Here is a 23,953-nt window from a genome sequence, read left to right on the forward strand (position 1 = left end):
TCATATTTCATATTGTGAAAACTGTTTGAAAATACCAGAAGCAGAATTTGAATTTCTTTTCTTGTCTAAATGATGTTGATCAGTCAAGACAGAAAGTTCTAGATATGAATTGTTTGCTGTAGATATGGTCAATGACAGCTGGCAGCATAATAACCAAAAATAGGTCATTTTAGACTGATCTGTAAACAAAGTCAAACAATTCAAGTCATTCACTTTTAATTTGGTGTCAAATGTCCTTTTGTCTCAGTATACATCCATCCTAAATCATTTTATTAATTTAATATTATTTGTAATTTATTATTTAATTAAATCAAACTGTTAGTGCTCGGCTATTTCACTTGAAATGGTGTAAGATATTTCAAGTAAATTGCTGAGTATATCTTCGAATGTGCCAAATCATCGTATTTAGAGCCACAGTGGCTCAATTTGAACCAATTTCCTTCAATTTCCTTCAAATTCTTCCAGTCAGTGCAGCATATAAGGGCAAAATTTTACAATTTCACAAATATAGTGTTATATAGATGATCATAGATTTGTTCACTGCCAGCTGGCGGAACGATAACCAGAAATACATCATTTTGGATGAAACTATCATTCAGTCTCATTTAAGTGTTACATTTTTTTCGCTTATATTTTTCTCTCCACACTGACTTTATATACTTATATACTTGTAATTTAATATTATTTTTAATGGCTTAAAATGGTACCCTGTTCATCATAAGTAGGTTTTCATAATGAATTGTATCGTTGTTAACAATGCCATCTGTAAGTGCTGGGTCACTTCACTTGAAACAATGAAAGATGATGTTTCAAATAATTGCAGCCATGTTTGCTGAGGACATTTGCTGCACAAACTTAAATTATTTTTGTAACAATTGTGTCAAGCCTTTAAATGACACAATGGCTCAAACTCAACCAAGTTGACCTTGTTGATTGTGGGAAGCTGCTCCAGAATAACTATACAACATAGCTATAATGATAACAATGCAAGTCATAAATAGCTTCATCCTTTATATTTATTGGATATAATTACGCTGATATGTTCTGTGGACATTGCACATTTTCATTTTCACGAAAACAAAACCTTGCAAAGAACAGAAACTTATACGAGAAGGATCTTGACCCCGTGTGTTAAATGGCCTTGTTTTGGAGATAACATTGTCATTATAAACACATAAGAGAACTCATATAAAGTGCAGATCACTACTGCTGAAAAAACACATCTACCAAACTAGATCACTACTGCCCATCGTGATGGAGTGAGTGCTTTTTTCTCTCTTCATTAATTTATGAAAAAAATCTCATAATGTGGATATTTAAAGAATCAGTTATATTATAAAATATTGTCTTATTGTTTTTCATTTAAATCATTTTTATGCTGTTATTTTTAGACCTAATACCTTTATTTTTAAGATTACTTACCATGACTTCTTTTCTTCTCATAATTGAGGATTTATTGTTGATTTTCTTTTATTTATTTATTTATTCATTTTTTTTGGTACAACATTCAAATCAATTTCTCAATGTCCTCTGATCTAAATGTAGTGCCAGCAGTGAATATCTACTTAATTTTTCTCTGTAAATCCAGTTCCCCACTGAAAAGCAACCTCAAGGGCCTGGAGTGCCACTTCACCTGGGATCTGGGGCAATATCGAAATGAGCTCCAGGGGTTAAAGAGGAACATGCAAGATGTGGAGCAGCAGGCGTGCATTAGACTGATCCACCATTACAACCTGCTGGGCTACATCCAACAGACTCTCGGCTTCAACGCAGAGGCGCTGATGTACCTGCACAAAGCAGAAAGTGTGATGCAGGAGCAGGGAACAGAAGAAGCTGCAGTCCGGCTGCAGGTCAACAAAGCTAACATGGCTTGAGTCTACTTCCTTATTGGAGACATGAATAAGAGTAAAGCATACCTAGAAGAGGTGGAGAGGCTTCAGCGAATGCATCCTGCTCCACCTGGATGTGCTCTACATCCTGAAGTCAGTGGAGAAAAGGGCTGGACGCTGGTGAAGTTCAACAAATCCAAGAAGCGTCAGGCGATTGATTATTTTAAGATTGCTTTGAAAGCAGAACCAGAAAGGACGGAATGGCACAAAGGTCTTGCTATAGCCATGAGCAAGAGATATATAAAGTCTGAATTGACTCCACAGTTGAAGGATGAAATACTACAGCAGGTGAAAACGGCAGCAGAGATGGACCCAGATGATTTGTTCCTTCAATCCTTTTACATACTAAAAAAGTTTGAGGTGCAGGCAGAAAAAAATGATAAAGTTGTACAAAGTTTACTAGAGAGATCCATTAATACTGGAAACTTGGAGGGTTTGGGTTATATCCTTGAATACTTTAAGAACACTTCAATTGAGAGAGCGATTCAAGAGGGAGAAAGGATTCAGGAAATGTTCCCCACTTGCCCTAAAGTCTTGAGAAACCTGTCAGATTTATACAAAGCAAAATTGTTCGCTATGAAGGAAAACAGCCAGGAAAGGAAGATCTTGACTCAGACATGCATGAAGCTGTTTGAGAAGGTTGTCAAACATTATCCAGACTGTGTCAGAGGATGGTTAGCTCTTGCAACTGTGCACCGTTACGCAGACAACACTGAGAGAGCAGATGAGATTTACCAGCAGCTCCTGTCAAAGAAAGATGATCTCCCTCCTCATACACAACAGTTACTGTACTATAGTTATGCCTGCCATCTACATCAGAGAAGACAGTCCAGAGATGAATCAATCAACTTTCTCATGAAAGCAGCAGAAATCCAAAACATTTCAGGGGACAAACAGAAAAGCATAATGATTCTTAAACAAACTGTGAAGAATGGCAGAAACCCTCGCTGTGAAGAGATTTCACAATTTCTCAAGAGAGTTCTTGATTAGTAAATGGTCTCTTTATTTCACTTATTCACACAAGGTGAATAAATAAGTGTGAAGGTGAGGTCATTTTTACCACTGTTTGGTGCATTTTCTTAAGTGTTTTACCAGGAAACCATGCATTTTTTTAAGGAGGTTTAATAAGAAATCACTGCATTGATTTTAACTAAAAATTAACTAAAAATACAGCTGTATTTTTATTTTAAACTAACATTAACAAAGATGAATAAGTACTTTATCATATGTATTGCTCATTGTTACCAAATTATTATATATTATATTATATATAGTATAATATATTATATTATAATAATATTGTAAATATGCAAATAACTTCAAACTTTTAAACGGCAAGCCAGTTGGTCTTTTCTGAGCTGAGTTTAAATATTTGGTAACAATTTATAATGCTGCATTTATTAACATACGTTAACTACATTAGTTAACATTAACAATAAAAATACTTTTAAAGTGTCATGATTCTGCCCTCGTGTCCTTGGTTTTTCCCTAGTCTTGAGGCAGGATCATGACAGACCCATGTTTTGTGTACAAGCACATGGCCTTGTCTTTGGGCCATGTGCTTGTGTTGTCTCGTTCCCTTGCCCCGCCCCCCTTGTTATCCTAGTATTGTCTTGATTGTCCCATCTGTGCCACCTGTCGTGTCTTGATTAGTTCCCCTATTTAGCTTTCCTAGTGTGCTCTGTCTTGCGTTGGTTCATTGAAATTTGTACCCTAAGATTTGTGACTGTGATTTGTGATTGTTTCCTCGTCTGAGATTGTTCCACAATTGTGATTGTCATCCCTGAAGAAGTCTTTGTAATACCGTGAGTGTTTGTTTATAGTTAGTGTTAAGTGTCTTTATCTTGTCTGCCCAGTCTTGTTTTGTTATTCAGTCTTTTCCCTAGCTATTGTTTTCCCCCTCGTGGGTTTTGTTTTCCCCTTTTGTAAATAAACCCTTTTGTGTTGAGAACCCTGTCTGCACCTGAGTTCCTCCCTTACCAAAACCCTGACAGAATGAACCGAACAAAAAGGAACTCAGCAGGCAGGAGGTCCCCCGAGGTCCAACACTTGTTGGAGTTCTGTCGTCAATGTTGGATGTCATCCCCCACCGGCAGGAAGGGGGTCACCCTCCCATACTCGCCCGAGGGGGAGTGGATCCTTCAGAATTATGCCCGGCTGTGGGAGATCATCTCCCAGGAGGAGCCACAGAGGTCCCCTCCACCTAACCAGCTGCCAACGATCCCAGAGGGTCGTGTCCTGGCCGTGGCAACCCTGGGGGATCAGGCAAGTCCCTCCCAAGATCCTGAGGCACCTCCCACTACCTTAAGTCTCCCCAACAAGCGAGGGAGACTGTTTTCATGGGAGTCAGCTTCAGAGTCTTCGGTGTCAGAGGCTGCCCTGCCCGAGACCAAACTCCCCCAACCCGCATCTGACCCAGCTGTAGCCTCTGCACCGCGCCCGAGGAGGAAGAGGAAGAAGGGGCCTGCCGGTCCTGTGACCCTGCCTCCTCCCGTGCCAGCAGCGGAGAGCGCTGGCGTGCCCGTGCCAGCAGCGGTGAACGTGCCCGAGCCAGCAGCGGTGAGCGCTGGCGTGCCCGAGCCGGCAAAGAAGAGAGCTGTCTGCAGTCGTGAGAGCGGAGGAGAGTGCCGCGGCCGACTCTGCAGCAAAGACTCTAGTACAGTCTGTCTCATCTCGTAAGGAGATGCCAATTATCCTAGCTGCTAAAGCCTTCTCAGATTATTTGTCTAGTCTTGTCCAGATCCTAGAAGTCCCCGTCAGTCCTGTCTTGTCCCCAGACCCTGTCCCCAGAAGTCCCGAGTGTCCAGCCGTTGTCTCCCCGTGTCCTGTTGTCTCCCCGAGCCCAGTAGATGTCCCCCCCGTGTCCAGTTGATGTTGTCCCCCCCGTGTCCAGTTGATGTTGTCCCCCCCGTGTCCAGTTGATGTTGTCCCCCCCCGTGTCCAGCTGTCGTCTCCCCGCGTCCCGTAAGTGTTGCCCCGCGTCCCGTAAGTGTTGCCCCGCGTCCCGTAAGTGTTGCCCCGCGTCCCGTAAGTGTTGCCCCGCGTCCCGTAAGTGTTGCCCCGCGTCCCGTGTCTGCTCCTGTCATGTCCCCTGTCAGTTGTCCCGAGACCCCTCCCCACCCCTCACCACCCAGACCTGCCCGTACCCCCCGTCGTCAGCCTTCGTCCTGTCCTCCTAAGATTCCTACCCCACCCACCCTGGTCTGTCCCCCATGAACTTTGTGGTCCCGCCCCCTCCCCTTCCCTGTTTGTTTTTTTTGATTTGTCACCCTAACCCTGCCGTTGTGTACTCATGTTTGCCTTTGTTATTTGTCATGTCTTGTTGGTTTGTGTCTGTGTCCCAGTCTGTCATGTCAGTCATGTCCCGTGTTTGATGTTCCCTTGAGGAGCGTCTGGAAGCCGCTCCTTAAGGGAGGGGTTCTGTCATGATTCTGCCCTCGTGTCCTTGGTTTTTCCCTAGTCTTGAGGCAGGATCATGACAGACCCATGTTTTGTGTACAAGCACATGGCCTTGTCTTTGGGCCATGTGCTTGTCTTGTCTCGTTCCCTTGCCCCGCCCCCCTTGTTATCCTAGTCTTGTCTTGATTGTCCCATCTGTGCCACCTGTCGTGTCTTGATTAGTTCCCCTATTTAGCTTTCCTAGTGTGCTCTGTCTTGCGTCGGTTCATTGAGATTTGTACCCTAAGATTTGTGACTGTGATTTGTTTCCTCGTCTGAGATTGTTCCACAATTGTGATTGTCATCCCTGAAGAAGTCTTTGTAATACCGTGAGTGTTTGTTTATAGTTAGTGTTAAGTGTCTTTATCTTGTCTGCCCAGTTTTGTCATTTAGTCTTTTCCCTAGCTATTGTTTTCCCCCTCGTGGGTTTTGTTTTCCCCTTTTGTAAATAAACCCTTTTGTGTTGAGAATCCTGTCTGCACCTGAGTTCCTCCCTTACCAAAACCCTGACATAAAGCATTCATCTTAGTTAATGTCAATTTGAACATTTCTTAATATATTATAAAAGAAGAAAAAAGTGAAAGTGATTTAAAGGTCTCATATCGTCAAAACTAAAATTTCCAGTTCTAGGGTCTATTTAACTACCATATAAGTTTCAAATCAGTCAGTCCACAGTAAAATGCACCCAGTCTCCATAAAGTAGCTGTGATTTTTTTTTTTTCATGAACCGTTGTGATTTCTCTAAAAAGTTGACGTCAGAACTGCCTACATGGCAATCGCCTTCAGTCATCACCCCAAACACTGCCCATAGTCCCAACTCCTTTTTGCCAAACCCCAACGATCATTTCTGTCCAGTCCGCTTGTTTTATAGCATTTAACCACAGCTTTTCTATTTATTTATTTTTTTGTCTGGAAGTAGATATGCGATCAAATTTCTAATTTGAGGCTTTATTATGTCAATTCTGGCACAAGAAGATGATATTTTAAGCTCCTTTATGTAACCGAAACTGTGCTGCTGCTTTGAATGGGCCGCCTCAGACAGATTCCCCTTTGTTTCGCTGCCTCCAGATAGTGCTGAGACGTTGGCTGACCCTAGTTACCTGTGGTTGGCCTGGCTGAGTGTCATTCACAAAACAACAGGCAAATAAGAAGAGAGGCTCATGAATATTAATTAGACAGGCCAAAATGTACATATTCTCAGCAGATCTCCTGGAGCTGTAAAAATATATTGAGATGGTTTTTGGTATTTATACCACAAATATATATTCATAAGGACATCAAAACATAAAATAAAACTCTAGAAAGTTGTAAAATATGTGACCTTGAAAATCAAACATTTTATGTTGAGATTTAAAGCTGCAATTTTACCATTTAAAATTTTGGGGGGTTAAAAATGATCCGAAATCAATATTGGAGCAAGTACATTACCAGCCAGTGTTCAAAACCATCACCTTACTTTAACCCAATTCACAATGGTTAGTTTATAATAATTTTTTCTAATTTGTATGGTAAAAGTAGGTTTTTGCATGATATTTGAGCATGCTGCAGCATCATTACTTTATTAAACATAAAGAAGTTGTCCTGGCTACTATGGCTATCACTTGTGTGGATCCGGCAGGTGGCGGATCATTTATAACCTTTTCTCAAAGCAGCAAGAATAATTAAATGTATCATTTTGAGGGCGGATTGTAATCCAGAAAGGACTATGCGTTTATGAAACACGTATGAAATTAAAGCTGCAGTCGGTAACTTTTGACGCTCTACTAGCTGGAACTACTTCTCTCTGTTTATGTCTATGAAGAATCACAAAGGTACTGGGTTACTCCGCCGCGGTACCCCTGAAGCAATCTAAAATAGTCTGAATATAAACACTTATTATAGGTGCACCCTAGTGATTCAGGACAAACTAAAAACACGGTTTGGCAAATGGATTCATGGTGTACTAACTTATTATATACATTTTGTAAATTTTGAACACATAAAAAAGTTACGTACCGCAGCGTTGATTGGTTGATCTAGAGCGGGAGCGATGTATTTCTGCAAATGGCAATAGGACCAATGGGAGGAGCCAGAGGAGCTTGATTTTTTCACAGATTATCTGTCTCATATTCTACTGTCAGGACATAATGGCAGGTTTAACAAATATGTAAAAAATACATTTTTACAAAAGTTACCTACTGGAGCTTTAAATTATATTCCAGTTTTAAATGTGCTTCTGATTACAGATAGCCTAGGATTACACAAGATTTGTTTTTTTAAAAGACAACCAGTTTGAAGGGAGCATAATTCGCTTTTTTGGAGATAAAATATTTTCTTTACATGAAATTCAAATGGTATGACAATTGGAGATTAGACTGGACAGAAATTGCAATCTACACGCTAATACACACTATAGGTAATGCTGATGTTGTTATAATTAATCATTTGAGGATAAACTATAAAAATTCTAATAATTTGCATGGTTTGATGTGATATGAGCTAACCGATCTAGATTAAATAATCCTTGGTATCACGATTTATTGAAATGCTTTTTTCATTAGTTAGTCAGAACAAACTTGGCAGACTTTTTACTTACTTGTTCAGATGACAATATACAGTGAAAAATTCTTATTTGGGTCATATATTCCAAGACAAAATCTGTGATTGCAAAGTGCAATAAATATCCAGACCAGTGCGGTTACTGACTGCCACAAATATTTAAAAAAACAACAAAAAAAAACTGATTCATCCGCGTTGGAGACGTGCCGGTTTTGTGCACAATTCTGTTAGATTTGCTAGATTATTACCCCACTAGTATTGGTAGATTAGGGTTAGATGTGGGGGAGGGGTTAGAATAAGGCACTAGTTAGGATTAGGCAATCGGGCAGCAATTTCAGCGAGGGGGGATAAAATTTGCCAGGGGGTCAAAAATGAGCACAATCCATGCAAGGAAGATAATTCTGCAAACAGCTGTTTTGAGACAGAGATGGCGACAAAGAGGCAAAATTTATGGACATCAGCTTTAAGGGAACTGAGGTAACATGAACTAAAAATGAACAGCTGTATTTTTACTGTAAACTAACATTAACAAAGATTAATGTGTAATGCTGCAACATATGTATAGTGCATTGTTATAAGTATAATTTTTTTTTTATATATATATATGTAATATGGTAAATTTGCAAATCACTTAAAACTTCTAAACATCCAGCCAGAACAGCAATACAGTTTGTCTTGCTCACATTATATTATCAATATCACTTTGGACCACAGAGTACAAAGTACAGTGAATCATGGACATGTTGTGCTGCGAAACCTGCACGTTAGGAGTTTATGCTTGAGGAAGAAGGCAGGCTTTAAACTTTATTACTGTCATTAGTTTAACTGCACTTGAAGAAACAAAACCTAAGGCAGAATAGAAATGTCCAAGAGAAGAATCCTGAGCTGACGTGTTTAAAGACTTTGTTCACTATAGATAAGCTGGTGGATTTATGAGCTTGATCATTATAAATACAGGAAGAATCTCTAGGAGACTTCACATAAAGAACAAATCAGCACTGCTAAAAAAAATTCTCAAACTGGACCACCACTGGAGTAATAATGGAGTAAGTTGTTTACCAATCAAATATGCATTAATGCAATCTGATGTACTCTGGGAATTTAGACTGCTTTTTATACTGTACTCAGAACTGTTTAAAGATTTTGTAGTCTATTGAAAATGTTGATTATCCTTTCAATGCCTGCTAGATATCTGTATGACAACAATCTTTTTTCCTCCAAATATTTCTGTAACTCCAGCCTGAAACAACACCTTGAGAAACTGGAGTGCCACTTCACTTGGGATCTGGGCCACTATCGAAATGAGCTCCAGGGGTTGAGGAAGAACATACAAAACATGTTAGAGCAGGAATGCACTTGGGTGGTTCACCATTACAACCTGCTGGGCTACATCCAACAGACTCTCGGCTTCAACACAGAGGCGCTGATGTACCTGCACAAAGCAGAAAGTGTGATGCAGGAGCAGGGAACAGAAGAAGCTGCAGTCCGGCTGCAGGTCAACAAAGCTAACATGGCTTGGGTCTACTACCGCATGGGAGACATGAATAAGAGTAAAGCATACCTAGAAGAGGTGGAGAGGCTTCAGCGAATGCATCCTGCTCCACCTGGATGTGCTCTACATCCTGAAGTCAGTGGAGAAAAGGGCTGGACGCTGGTGAAGTTCAACAAATCCAAGAAGCATCAGGCAATTTATTATTTTAAGATTGCTTTGAAAGAAGAACCAGGAAGGAAGGAATGGCACAAAGGTCTTGCCAAAGCCATGAGCGAGGCATTTACAAATCATAAAAGCCCTCCACAGCATAGAAATGAAATTCTAAAGCAGCTGAAAACTGCACATGAGAACGAACCAAACAATTTGTACATTCATGCTTTTTATTTAGAAAAATACTCTGAAGTGCAATCAGTAAGCACTGAGAGACCAATGCAAGGTTTACTAGAGAAAGCTCTTAAAACTGGAGACCTGGAATGTTTGGTTACTATTCTCAGGTATTATAGAACCATTTCTGTAGATAAAGCTATTGAAGCAGCAGAGAGAGCACGAGAAAAGTTCCCCACCTCAAATAAAGTGTTGAAACACCTGGCAAATTGCTACAAAAGGAAGGTTTACAAAGTAAAGAAAGACAGCATGGAAAGGAGGAAGTTGGCTAAGAAATCTGCTGAGATGTTTGAGGAGGTTGTCAGACATTATCCTGACTCACTCAGAGAAAAGGTAGGCCTTGCATCAATGCACCACTGTGCAGACAACACTGAGAGAGCAGATGAGATTTACCAGCAGCTCCTGTCAGAGAAAGATGATTTCCCTCCCCACAGCCAACAGTATATTTACTATAGTTATGCCTGCCATCTACACAACTGCAGACGGTCAGAAGATTCAATCATCTTCCACATGAAAGTGGCAGAAATCCCAGCTAATACAGATGACAAACAGAAGAGCATAAACGTTCTTCAAAAAACTGTGATGAATGGCACATACCCTCACTGTGAGGAAATTATAAGTTTTCTGAAGAGAATTCATATTTACTATTAAAGTGTGCTTTATTATAACAACCATAAAAAATAAGTAGAGAAGAGTTTTCTCTGTTTAACCTGATTCACAAACTATAATAAAGACATGGTGCTCAGTAAAGAAAAAAAAACAAGAATTCAAAATTATATAACATTAATTTGTTTTGTGTTAATGAGTGTTGGACTTGTAAAAAAAAGTTTTTCTTATTTTTCCTCTGCATAGTGTATTGTATAGGTATTGTGTGATGACCTGAAGGTGAGGGACATTGGGTCATTTGATAGTATTTTAAAAGAATGTTCATGACAAATAAAGTTTCCCATTTCACCTTCATTTACCCATTTTGAGAACATTTAAGGGGGGGGGGGTGAAATGCTATTTCATGCATACGGAGTTTTTTATACTGTTAAAGAGTTGGATTCCCATGCTAAACATAGACAAAGTTTCAAAAATTATTTTTTTTGTTCCAAAAATACTCCTTCCGGTTTGTCACAAGTTTTGTAAAGTTTTTTTCGAGTATGGCTCTGTGTGACGTTAGATGGAGCGGAATTTCCTTATATGGGTCCTAAGGGCACTTCTGCCGGAAGAGCGCACGCGTGCCCGTGGAGCAGAGCAGAGACATTCACTGATCAGAGCGAGAGCGAAATGTCACAAAAGAAGTGTGTTTTTGGTTGCAAAGGGCAAGACAACCCTGCACAGATTACCAAAAAAAAAAACATTAAGGGACCAGTGGACGGAGTTTATTTTTACAGAGCATCAATGGAGTTGTACAAGTGTTTTTGTTTGTTCCCTGCATTTCGAAGATGCTTGTTTTACAAACAAGGCCCAGTTTGACGCCGGATTTGCATATCGTTTATTTCTTAAGGATCCCAATGAAAAAGGGTCACGATCGTGTGTTGGAACCGCATGCGGTGAGTAAAACTGCTTCAAATATCTCTGTGTTGTTAACTTAGCTATCGGCGCGTGAGCACATCAAGTAAACCTTGTACACTTTTAAAGAAAAAAAAAGACGACATAAAGTGGAACTTTCCAAAACCGCTAAGCAAATATATACAGTTTCAATACATACCACATAGAAACGTCCTGCTGTAGTCGTTGCTGCTGCTGCTCTCGTTCAGTTTCAGCCTCGGGATCTGATTCTGGATCATAAATATACGGCTGAATCTGACTGTAAGCCATGGTTTGTTTTGGATGATGGTTTTTTTCCTCACGGTAATGTCACAGCTTCCAAACGCTCTCAACGCAAAAGCCTTCTGGTGCTCGTGATTCTTTAGCTCCGCCCACACGTCACGCCTCCAGCCGGTCGTGTTTTTCCGGGAAAAATCGGCACAGACTATCTTTCTCTTATAAATATAATAAAACTAAAGTCTTTTTGGAGTTATGAAGGATGCAGTACTACTCTATAGGTACTCAAGATTAACAGGATATTGAGTGGAAATGAGCATTTCACCCCCCCTTTAACCCAAGACAATACAGAAAAATAATAAACATTAATAGTTTTTCCTCTGCAATTAATTTCCAGAATGACTATCATCTCATTTGGGATAGTCTCAAACATCTAATGAAGGACAAGAAGAGTGTAGTAAATTTCCATCCCATAAAAATTCACTTGTTTAATGTAACTTAAGACAAAGTTAATAAATAAATATGTATTGCTTATATTGGCTTCATCTCCTTTTTCTGTCAATTTAGGAAATGGTGAATTAATTTTGAATACACATTGAATCTGAAATTGGATGATGAATATATATCTAGCAGCAAAAAGAGCTGGAACCAAAAAAATACTAAAAGGCAGATTGACTTTGTAAACACTAGCACATACTGAGAATACAAATATTCATTATGGTGAATATGCAAATCTCCTCAACTGTCTAAACAGCTGACCAGAAAATACAGTCGGGTCACATTCACAAAACAGCATAAATATCAAAAGCTCCAAATGTTATTTGTAGACAAAATTTCTGGAATATATCTAATGTTTATATTATAAGTTATGAGTTTGGGGATTCAGTAAAACCTGGGTCTAGTTGATAAAACAACACAGTGATTCATGTGCATTAATGCTGCAAAGCAGCTTGCATGATACATTTATACCAAAACACATGCATTAAGCTTGAGAAACAAGTCTCTAGACTTTTATCATTAGGAAAAACTTCACTGCTTTTCGTAGCAGTTTCTGTGCTAATACTGTCACCTAGAGGAATTACAGTACAGCTATAATAAAGCATATTTTTAAACCACTTTTGCCTCCCCCAAATTAAGCTTTACAAATACAGCTCTTTATATGAGTCTATTAAACTGAGGGCATTGTCTCAACGGGTAAAGGTTGACTTCTTTCAATAAAAAGTCCAACAAATTAGAAATACTTTTAAGTTTACCTTACCTGGCTGTCAAGAAGAAACTCTGCAAGCTTGCTGGCTCAATTTTAACTTAAAATCTGCATGAAATCAAAATGGACTTTATTTACTCTATTAGCACACATTGCTAGTCTTTATGTGAACAATTAATCCATCCAAGTTAATCCGCTGTAAAAAAAAAAAAAAGATTTGTCATGGTAATCTTTAATGAAATCTGAACATTTAAATGCTTCCGCTCTGGAATGGCATTCCTTCTCTGAATATGTTCATTTGACAGCTTGGGCAGAATATCCTTAAACAGACCCTCCAACGCCACAGCCCTGCAGAGGCAATGGTGATAGACCCAAAGTCTTTTTTTCCTCAGTTACTTTATATACTGAAAACGTCTGAGGTGCAAGCAGAAAACAATGATGAAGAAATACACATTTCTAGAGAGAAATAGAGAGAACCACTGAAACCCAAAACTATTTTTCAGTATTACAGAAAATATTCAGCAGAGAGAGTTTTTCAAGAAGGAGAAAGGGTTCAAGAAAATTTTCCTAACTCTACTGAAGTGTTTAGAATTGTAGCTAATTTATACAAATGGAAGGCTTTCTTGATGAAGAATGACAGTGAGGAAAGGGAGACTTTGTCTAGGAAATCCACTGAGCTGTTTGAGGAGGTTATCAGACATTATCCCGACCGTCTCAAAGTAAAGTTTGCCCTTGCATCACTGCACTGTTACACACACAACACTGAGAAAGCTGAGGAAGTTTACCAGCAGCTCCTTTCAAGGAAAGATGATCTCTCTCTTGAATAGTTATGCCTGCCATCTACATTATTTTCAATAGTCCAAAGATTCAGTCCTCTATTACGTCCAAGGAATGACAGATCGTAAACGAAAGAGTATTAAAAAAATCCTTTAAAATATTATGAGGAGGAAAAGAGACCCTCGTTGTTTGGAAATTCAGCATTTTCTTGAAGGAATGGAGACTTAAAATATATTCTAATGCTACAGACAAGTTATAAACACTGTACCAACATCATACAACAACCCTTTAAAAAAGTCATTATGGAGGATGTTCTCTTTACATTTCACTCTATGCAGAAAACATAATAAAGAAATGGTGGTGAAGAAAAAAAGAAGACATAAAAATGGGACAATTATTCCCAATCACAAATTATAATTCCCAATCACTAGTCTATATTAGAATTCAATGCTATAAATTGTTGTCTTAATGGATGTACAGTATTTTCCAGCACTAGTTACATTAATGTTTAAAAAAACAAAACAAAAAAACAACAACTTAGAGCTGGATCATGTGCTTGTTGCATTTAATTATAACTACTAAAATACTTTTATACTGTAACTGGTTTGATTTGAGACCTTCATTTCTGAAATTAGGATTTACAGATGTGTTGATTACATGTGCTGCTGTTTCAAATAGAATAAACATTTATTATAAAACACTGATTTGTTTAATTTATTTCTCATTTCTAACTGATCAGATCTGCCAGCTTTGCTGATTTTGAAACTTTGTGTTTTCTGTTTGCAATAATATGTAAATAAAAAATATATATATATTTTCTCAACGATGAGAATTGAGTTTTCTTTTCACATTTTCCAAAGAAATGTAGCCTGCCAATGGAGAGACTGAAGATACATTGGACAAACTGAAAATGATCTATTGTAACAGTGTTCCAGCACAAAACAAGGTCACATACAAATAAATGTGTACTGTTAAGAGTCACAAGGTATTTGATGTGCCATCTAAAAGATTAAATCAATAGATTACATTTGATTAATTTATTTCTCTTCTTGTAGAATACCCATAATTATTTTCGGAGGGAGAATATTGTCCATGATCTTTATATGAAATACAGGTTATCTCTATCTGTTTATATATAGCATCTCATATTATTCTTGTTTCAGTGACATTTAGCCATTTTTTTAATCCATGAAGTCCAAAGAGTCTATTCACCAAGGTATTCTCTGAATGACACACACAGAATAGTCCAAAGAAAGCATTGTAGATTGATGCATAATAAAAAAAAATCCATTGCATTTTGCCATGTTTAAAAATGTAGAATTGAAATCATTTAACATAAAAATGTACAAAAGGTTATCATATTGATAACATTTATGATACTGAAAAATATTGCATTTGATTTAAATGTTTTAGGACAGTGATGGTTACAGTGGTGTAAGTAGCTGTGTACACTTCTCAATAGTTTGGGATCTTTAAGATTTTTTTTTTTTTTTAAGGAAAAGTCTGAGACTTTTATTTTTTTTTAAATAAAAGTTTAAAACTTTTATTTTGCAAATTATTCCATCACAATAATAAAGTAAATTGTACAATGCATTAAAATCAAAATACAAGTGTTATAGTATATAGTCAATATTTGTAGTAATATTGCTTTTTTATTGTATTTTGATCAATGCTGCCTTGGTGAGCATAAGAGACTTAAAATCTTCAAAAAAATCTTACAATCTTGCAGATCCCAAACTTCTGAACAGTAGTGTACATTATAAAAACACTGACCTGTGAATGAAGCGGTAAACGTGTAACTAATGGACAAAGCACATCTGTTCATTTCTCTGACTAGCCAGTCAGATATCAGCTGAGAGAGACACATTAAAATAACAAATAAGTATCAAATACAAAACAAGTTTTCTTGGTAGAAAACACGTGTTTAACCAAATGGAACATAAATCCTGTATTTCAGCAGTAGAGCAGTTCTTTTTTTCAGTTCTGTGTTCATTTATGCTATAAATGCATGGATTTGTGGAAATCAATCTGACTGATAAAAGCTTCAGATCAGGAACACGTGAAAACTCTTTAACTCCGGAGGGGCACTTTCATGTTTCTTGACATCGATATTGCAGTGTTTTTGTACCACTTTAGAAATCTCCATTGTACCTGGTTGTGAGTCAGTTTATGCAATAGCTCCCTCTAGTGCAACGGATGATAACTCTCACAGCAGCCAGAATCACAGCACTGCAGATCAGAGCGACTCCACCGAGGAAGAATGTAGCTGTGTAGGAGCCTGTCTGATCCACTAGCCAACCTATGAGTGAGAGAAAACACCAGTTTCATAAAACACTAATTTAGTTAAAGGTCCCCTTCTTCGTGATTCCATGTTTTAAACTTTAGCTAATGTGTAATGTTGTTATTAGAGTATAAATAATATCTGTAAAATGCTAAAGCTCAAAGTTCAATGCCAAGCGAGATATTTTATTTAACAGAATTCGCCTACAAAAAACGACCCGTTTGGACTACAGCCCTCTAGTTCCTGCAGTAATGACGTCACTAAAACAGTTTTTTTTGACTAACCACCGCCCACATGAATTCACAAACAGGGGGCGTGGCCTTGTTGCACTCCGACGGAGAAGAAGGAAGAGCTGTTTGTTTTTGTCGCCATGTTGTTGAAACGCTGTTATTTTCATCTCTGAGTCCAATCACCTTTGTTTGGGCTTCCCAGGAACGCTGTACTTTGAGATTAATGGTTACAATTTATGTTTAACTCGGTTCCCGAAAATTATAATGCACATGTAAAACTATGTGCAGCTCATTTTGCTGAGGACAGCTTGCTGAGGACAACTTTCTCAATCTCAATCAGTTTAATGCCGGATTTGCACAAAGATTATTCTTGAAAGATGGAGCAGTTCCCTCTTTGTCTGGAGAAGGCGTTGTTTATGGACCACAACTGGTAAGTGTATTTTATTTTTAGATGTGATTTTTAGGGCTGTGCAAAAAAACAAATGAGGTTTTCATGCGCATCTCGTCAGTAAAAATGCTCCTGTGACTATAAATACATCTCCAGCACGTGCGTTCTAGCCCAATCGCGTTACCAGGAGGGCAGCCTGCTCTCAGCTGCTGTCGAATCACAACACAGGAACCGCTGGCCCAATCAGAACCCGTTATGTATTTCTGAAGGAGAGGCTTCATAGAACAAGGAAGTCATCAGACCGTTTTTATGACAGTGAAAACAGCAGTATACAGATAGGTGAATTGTGTGAAAAATACTGTGTTTTTTTACACGCGAAACATGAACACATGTTATATTGCACACTGTAAACACAATCAAAGCTACAAAAAAGCGCGTAAAACGGGACCTTTTAGTTAAGCAGTTTATTTAATTTACCTATCATTCAGTTAAATAGAGTGTGGAAAATCTGCTGACCTCCAATAGGTGGGCTGATGAGGTAGGGGATGGCATGAAGAAAGTAAACAACTCCCAGAGCCGAGGTCAGGTGGGTGGAGCTGACGGTGTCAGAGGTCACCACAGGAATAAGTGCCACATAAGCTCCATCAAAGTAGCCGTAGATGAGAGAAAAGGGGACGAGCAGGGAAAAACCATTCAGCAGAGGCAGAAAGAGACAACTCAGCCCTTCTGACCCCACAGCCAGCATGTAACTCACCACCCTATACGGCCTCAAACACCTGAACACAACACACATAGAAACAGATCAAACCACAGTGTGATGGATAGGAATTTTGAAGAATTAAAAAAGCAGTGGTCCAGAATCATTGAATAAGTAGTGCAGGAATCTCTACTGTTTCGAGTGAGAATTTGATCTCAGTAGCCATTTATGAGCACTATTAATAGCACACCTTTTGTCAAGCTTTTAAAAACCAAGTGCACACTAAAGTCTCATAAAATATTGGTGTCCCAGACACCAATATTTTAATGATTCAGAACATATGAATTACTAGGTAAGGTAAGATTTCAGTGTGGAGATAACAGAGCACACTGTGTGAGTGTATTAGCACTGTTTGTTGTTTGCTTTTGGTATCTGTTTGAGCGTTTGGGCCCCAGAAAAGGTGACGTGTGACATTAGACTTAGCGAACGGATAGGGTTGATTTCCAAACGTAGTGAATGTATAGTTTTAATCTACTTTAGAAGACATGAATATGAATTTAAAAACAGATTACAATATAATATATATATATATATATATATATATATATATATATATATATATATATATATATATATATATATATATTAGGGGTGTAACGATACGCGTATTCGTATTGAACCGTTCGGTACGACGCTTTCGGTTCGGTACGCGGTACGCATTATGTGTACCGAACGGTTCGTTGGAGTAATTAATTATATTTGAAAAAAAAAAAAAAAAGAGAGAGAGAGAAATATAATGATATGCGTTCAACAAGGTAGCCCAATAACCCAAACAACGTAACAGGCAACGCCCCTGACACTCCCGAAGAAGAAAAAAACACCATCTTATATGTTTATGTTAGGCTACTCAGCAGGCGCTCGCTCACTCAGTACGCGCTGAAGGCTCGTTGCAAAATAGCCAATGCGTTTAACAGACTAGAAATGAGAAGATCCTCCAATAACCAACAGGTCTGGTGTTTGGGTGCACTTTGGATTCCCTTTAAGCTATAATGGTGATGGCAAGAGAGTGGTGGATAAAAAAACAACGGTATGTCGCATCTGCAACATGACAGGGTACACCAGCGGGAATAAAAAAAATAAATAAAAAAAAAACAGCGGGAATATCTGGGATATATGCGTCAGTACTATCTGGGAAAAGACGAAAAAAAGGAGAAACATGCACGCAGCAAACTATCCCTGCAGCATTTAGAAACTAGTAGCTTACAGGGAATCCAACCCAAACACCAGACCTGTTGGTTATTTTAGGATCTTATATTTCTGGTCTGTTAAAGGCATTCGACATTTTGCAACGAGCCTTCAGCGCGTGCTGAGTGAGCGAGCGCCTTAGGGGCTGTTCACATATCGCGCCTAAAAACGCGTGGAAAACGCTAAGCGCGTCTTTCTCCTCCTTTCCAAAGCGCTCGGGCAGAAGCGCTCATGAGGCGTCTGTCTTTGCTAAGCAACAATGACGTGCTCTCTCCATGAGACGCGGAAATTTCAGCGAAGGATAAATGGATTTGCAGCTCTAAAAATCGCTTGCAGTAGCGCTGCTACTAAATTTATTTCAAAATTGCAATCCATATACAACTATGATCAGCTGTTCCTTCATCTTGGCTGAGCTCTCAACGTTGTTACGGGAAAGGATGAAGCTGATTGGTTAGTTCTTGTCACATGACCCGCGGTGCGCTTGCGGCATTCTGAAAAGTTGAGATGTTTTTACATTTTGCTGTATCTAAAACGTATCGAACCGAACCGAACCGAACCGTGACATCAGTGTATCGTATCGAACCGAACCGTGAATTTTGTGAACCGTTACACCCCTAATATATATATATATATATATATATATATATATATATTATATTTTTTATGCCTAACTCTAAAAGTTTTATAAATTGAACAGGCGTCTAGTGTAGATGTAGCTCTTAAAGGGATAGTTCAACCAAAAATGAAAATTCTGTCATTATTTACTCAACTGCATGTCGTTTCAAATCTGTAAGAACTTTGTTCATCTTCGGACTACAAATTAAGATATTTTTATTGTTTTTGACTTCTTTGCACACAAAAGGTATTATCATAGCTGAACTATTGATGTCACATGGACTATTGTAACGATGTCCTTACTACATTTCTGGGTCTGGGAACATTTCAGTTGCATTACTGTTTATGCAGGGTCAGAAAGCTCTCAGATTTCATTAAAAATATCTTAATTTGTTCTCCACAGATAAAGAAAGGTCTTACAGTTTGGAACAACATGAGGGTGAGTAATTAATGACAGTATTTTCCTTTTTGGGGAAACTATCCCTTTAAATGTCTGTAATATGGCAATTTATGGGAGAGTTCACAACAAACTCTTACTTTCTATCTGCAATCCATCCAAAAGTGATAGTTCCGACAATCCCTGACACTCCAAGTATGGACATGAGTAATGCTGCCTGTTGTGGACTGACACCTGCACTCAGGGAATATGGCACAAGATACACAAATGGCACACTGCAACCATATGCAAGGAACAGGAAGGACACCAACAGCAATAAGAAGTCTGGTATCAGCAGGAACGAATATTCTCTCAATACTGTTTTCCTTATGATAGACCATACATTGTCACTGGACTCCTTCAGTAATTTTGTGTTTGCCACTTTTGACAGTGCCAAAGTACTGTGGTTAGTGTTTGATTCTGGGATAGTTGTGTCCTCTTGGTTGGTTGTCAAACAGTCCAAGTCACTTGATTGTACTAAAGCTGGGACTGAGATGTCTATATCTGAGCACTTTGGCTTTGATTCTTTGTCCCATTCATCTGTGCTTCTGATCACGGTCTCTGAGTCCTCTGAGTCTTCCTGTCTAAGGTTTATTTCCACATTGGAGTGTGTTTGCTTGGCATCAGAAGGCTCTGATTCCATCCATTCTTTTCCATCATTCTGCATACTCTCAGCATGTTCATTTTCCCCTCTCTTTGTCATATACGTATGTTTTACCTCCACCAATCTTTGTTCCTGTACACTAACCTCCATACTGTGCCCTGCATCAGCAAGTTTAACATTTAGGCAATCAACCTTTTTGCCACCCTCCAAGTCCATCTCTTTCCGTCTCCCGCTTTGACTTTCCAAAGGCCTCATAAGTGCTCCACAGACACACAAGTGGGACACCAAACCCCCCAGAATGAGCAGCGCACCCCTCCAGGAGAAGAACTCAATGAGGAGTTGGACAGCAGGTGCTAGTATGAAGGTTCCGATGCCGCTGCCAGACATGGCGATCCCGTAAGCCAGCGCTTTTCTCTCGCAGAAGTAAGAACCCACCATGGCTATTGCAGAAGTGTAGCTGAGAGCAAATCCCACACCTGTGCAGAGAATCAGGAAGGTTAGTATGCAAGACTATGGATATGCCTAGTTTGTTGCAAATTGATATAATTGCAGGGTAAGGTGACTACAATAGCTTCCCTCAAATTATGATTACCAGTTCAGTTAAAAATAAAAGCTTGTATGCTGGTGTATGTGTGCAAATCTGAATCAAACCTGTAAGAACACCCATTGTGAGATACAGGAACTCCACACTGGTGGCCAGTGAGCTGAGCAGCAGGCCGGCAGTGGAAAGAAGCCCACCAAACATGATAGCTACACGAGAAGAGAGGCGGTTCCCTATATAACTGCCCAATGGAGCTATAAAGTGAATGAATAAAGAATGAAGAGAAAGTGGTAGATAGCAAGATAAATACTGAATATTGAGTAATAAATATACAATATCCACATATACCAATAAATAAAATGAATATTATTTATATTATTTATGACAAAAAAAAGTGTTTTAACAGATGTCAACAAAACATTAAATGACACTAAAAAACTAGCTCCTCCATCTGCATATGATTTTATTAACCTCTACAGTGCTTTTAAGAGTATGTTCATCTCTGTGTTGTATTTATTAATAAATAAGGTTTATGTAATCTCAAACATTTGACAAATACCATGAAAACTAATTGCTTAAACTAAGTAAAAGAATTGTGAAAAACAGATTCCATAAATATGAAAACGTGTTTCTGTGAACATTCTTTCTCACCAGCAGCAAGATAAATCAGGTTTAGAGTGGACTATGCACTGTAAACCTGTCAGCAGACTTTTTTTTTGAAAACAAAGTTCTCCTAAAATCAATATAGTTTTATACAGTTTGAGCTGTCACATTTGAGTCATAGAGTTTTTCAGAGAGAACACTGGTGCGGGGGTTCATTTTTTTTTTTTTAAATTTTGGCATGAATCTTACCACACAACATTGTGGTGCAGTCCAACAGAGAGTGTATCCATGCAGTTGCAGAATAATCTCTGGAAAAGTATGACTGGAATTCCACAAAAAAGATGGAAACACACCTGCAACCAGCATGAGAAAGTGCAGATTTGAGAAAGCAATATGATAAAAGTCTTCTGGTGCTTAAAGCAACATTCATTTTATTCCTTTTAAGCACTATACTGCTTTAAAACTGGGTATTTCTCCTGGGGGAGTTATTCTGCTTATTTAATGATCTAATATTAAAAGACATGAGTAATTCAGTCTTGGCTAGTGACTCAGAATTTTTTTTCAATAAGAGAACAGGAATCTTGGTTGAGTTTAAAGGCCATTTCTGCAGCTTTTAGTTTAATTTAGGCTCACATTAAACTTAAAAAAAAAACAACAAAAAAAACACCACAGTAGGTGGTTCCTGGGGGAGTAACGAACGAACCTAGTGACTGCACGTGTGCAAACAGTGGTGAGGAAACAACCGGCTACGATCATCCAGCCCCATCCGCCATCAGGAGCGGCCGCTGAATGTGGAGTTTTTTCACTCATCTCTAGACTTCTGCTGGACAAGATGCTTCCTCTCTTCATCCTCTCCCTCACTCTCTCACTCCTTTCAGCCTCTTGTTTTCTCTTCTGTCCAGTTTCAGCTGGTTTTGCTCTCTCTGGCTCTGTTTGGGACAAATTTACTTGCTGTTTTTCTCTTGTTTTCATCTATAAGGGGCTTCTAAATACCATTAAGCAAAATCTGTAGGAGAACCATACATTTTATTTTTTTACTTTAGCCTTCTTTTAGAACTTACCTCAAATGACAATGTGGTGCTTCGATTAAATAATGACTAAAAGTGTATCACTTATGTCTCTAAGATCAAACGGATAGTTCAGCCAGAAAATTAACATTCTTGTCATCATTTGCTCACCCTCATGAACGTGTGGATGCTATGGTTAGTGAGTAGTGACTAAGAGAAAAATAAAGAAATTAGAGCCTGTCCGAGTCTGCCACATAAACACTCCATGATACAGAGTGTGACCAAGTTACTACACACACACACACACACACACACACTAGTCTGGTCCAAAGGGAGGCAAAGAACACAGTGTGTCTTCATCAATTCCAAGAGAGAGGGCCAAAAACTAATTCATGGGGCAAAAGTAGTTACTTTATTGCAAAAATGATCAGACATGGAAAAAAAAACAACTTGACTAGTATTTGCTGGGCTTTATTGGTATAGACTCACCTCAATCTATGTCTGTTAAACCACAGTCCAAATTTATGCGATGGCTTTCAGTCATCAAATTAAAGACTCAGCAGTCAGCCTCGCTGAAGGTATACATCTTCTGAAACTTGAAAAATGAGAGATAGTCATTAAAAACATCTTACTAACCCAAACATTTGAAAAAGACTACTGTTCAAATGTTTGGGTCAGTGAGATGTTTTTAAGTATTTTTAAATAATTTATGCTTTTATTCAGCACTAAATTGATAAAAAGTGACAGTAAAGCCATTACAATGTTACAAGAGACTTCAAATAAGTGAAATTCTATTTAACTTTCTATTCACCAACAAATCCTGAAAGAAACTGATCACTGTTTCCACAAACATAAGCAGCACAACTGTTGTCAACAGTGATAATAAGAAATGCTGATGTATGTCAATAACCAAAGGAATGTACTATGCATATCCTGTAAGCGATAAACACTTCAGAAACATAGAGCCCGAATAGTTGAATAATCTTTGAATAGATGTAACCAGGAGAGGTCAGAAGAGTGAATGTAAAAAGAATATCTCTGGATCAATGCAGGTACAAGCATAACATGTTCTGTCTTTAAAAACATTAGCTTGACAAATAATTATGAATTAGCAGATGAGAAGAAGAGTCATAACAGCTGTGTACAATCCCTTGGGGAGTTTTCTCAGCAACATACAAACAAACAAAATACATGACTGAACGTTTGAAGAGGTCTAAGAGAAACGAACTTACTCCGAAACACACGTCCCAGTGTACAGAATCTAGAGCAGACGAGGAACAACAACAACCCCTGCTCTCCTCCAAAGTGTGGTGGTCCACACATCGGCGCACATGGCTCTGCATCACTGTGCGGCGCGCGCTTGGACAGGACAACAGGGCGGAAAACAACCAGCCAACGGGTGGAAGTACAGGGGACCTCTTGCTTTCAAGTCAGAAGTCTAAAGTAAACTAGCGTTAACTGCAGTCCTGGGTCGGATATTTGCCATGTTTTCCCTCTCACCCCACCCTGGGTGCATATTATACAATGGCTTTAAGGGGGGTCGACTGTTTTAATAGAATTTCAATAGGACGTTTTCAGGACAGTCTGTTGAGGTTCGTCGCAAGCTCTCTTTTGGTCAAACACAGTAGCCTACAGTTAACTGTCAACTTAAAATTAAAACAATTTATATCCACACTAAAGTTCCGTAAGCCATATTTAAAATGTAAAAACTATCTTAACCAATAATATGTTTATTTTTATTTTATTTTTTACCGCGACTGATTATCGTCGGTGAAAATACAAGGCCAACATAGCTTTTAAACTAACTTCTGTGATTACTTAATTATTTTAAA

The 23,953-nt window shown here is 38.6% G+C and overlaps 2 protein-coding genes, 1 long non-coding RNA gene and 1 pseudogene across 3 annotated transcripts; 3 read left to right on the forward strand and 1 right to left on the reverse strand.

The window, feature by feature from the left end:
• The first annotated feature begins 1,216 nt into the window (after window positions 1-1,216).
• LOC127976221 (interferon-induced protein with tetratricopeptide repeats 2-like) lies at window positions 1,217-3,033 on the forward strand (annotated as a pseudogene).
• Window positions 3,034-8,622: 5,589 nt separating this feature from the next.
• On the forward strand, window positions 8,623-14,172 carry LOC127976222 (interferon-induced protein with tetratricopeptide repeats 1-like). Its single transcript, XM_052580503.1, has 2 exons — window positions 8,623-8,911; window positions 9,105-14,172. The coding sequence occupies exons 1-2, from the start codon at window positions 8,907-8,909 to the stop codon at window positions 10,390-10,392; spliced, it is 1,293 nt and encodes a 430-aa protein (XP_052436463.1). The 5' UTR covers window positions 8,623-8,906; the 3' UTR covers window positions 10,393-14,172.
• A 202-nt stretch (window positions 14,173-14,374) lies between these two features.
• slc16a12a (solute carrier family 16 member 12a) lies at window positions 14,375-22,706 on the reverse strand. Its single transcript, XM_052580501.1, has 7 exons — window positions 22,611-22,706; window positions 21,818-22,043; window positions 21,364-21,467; window positions 20,622-20,765; window positions 19,468-20,446; window positions 16,890-17,149; window positions 14,375-15,773 (listed from the first exon to the last, which is right to left on the reverse strand). The coding sequence occupies exons 2-7, from the start codon at window positions 21,961-21,963 to the stop codon at window positions 15,637-15,639; spliced, it is 1,770 nt and encodes a 589-aa protein (XP_052436461.1). The 5' UTR covers window positions 21,964-22,043; window positions 22,611-22,706; the 3' UTR covers window positions 14,375-15,636.
• Window positions 16,325-19,630, forward strand: LOC127976227 (uncharacterized). The gene is made up of 3 exons (XR_008157750.1): window positions 16,325-16,415; window positions 19,334-19,369; window positions 19,493-19,630. It is a non-coding gene; the product is annotated as an uncharacterized LOC127976227 (long non-coding RNA).
• Window positions 22,707-23,953: the final 1,247 nt, after the last annotated feature.

This window comes from Carassius gibelio, chromosome B17 (assembly GCF_023724105.1).
Source record: "Carassius gibelio isolate Cgi1373 ecotype wild population from Czech Republic chromosome B17, carGib1.2-hapl.c, whole genome shotgun sequence".
Lineage (NCBI taxonomy): Eukaryota > Metazoa > Chordata > Actinopteri > Cypriniformes > Cyprinidae > Carassius > Carassius gibelio.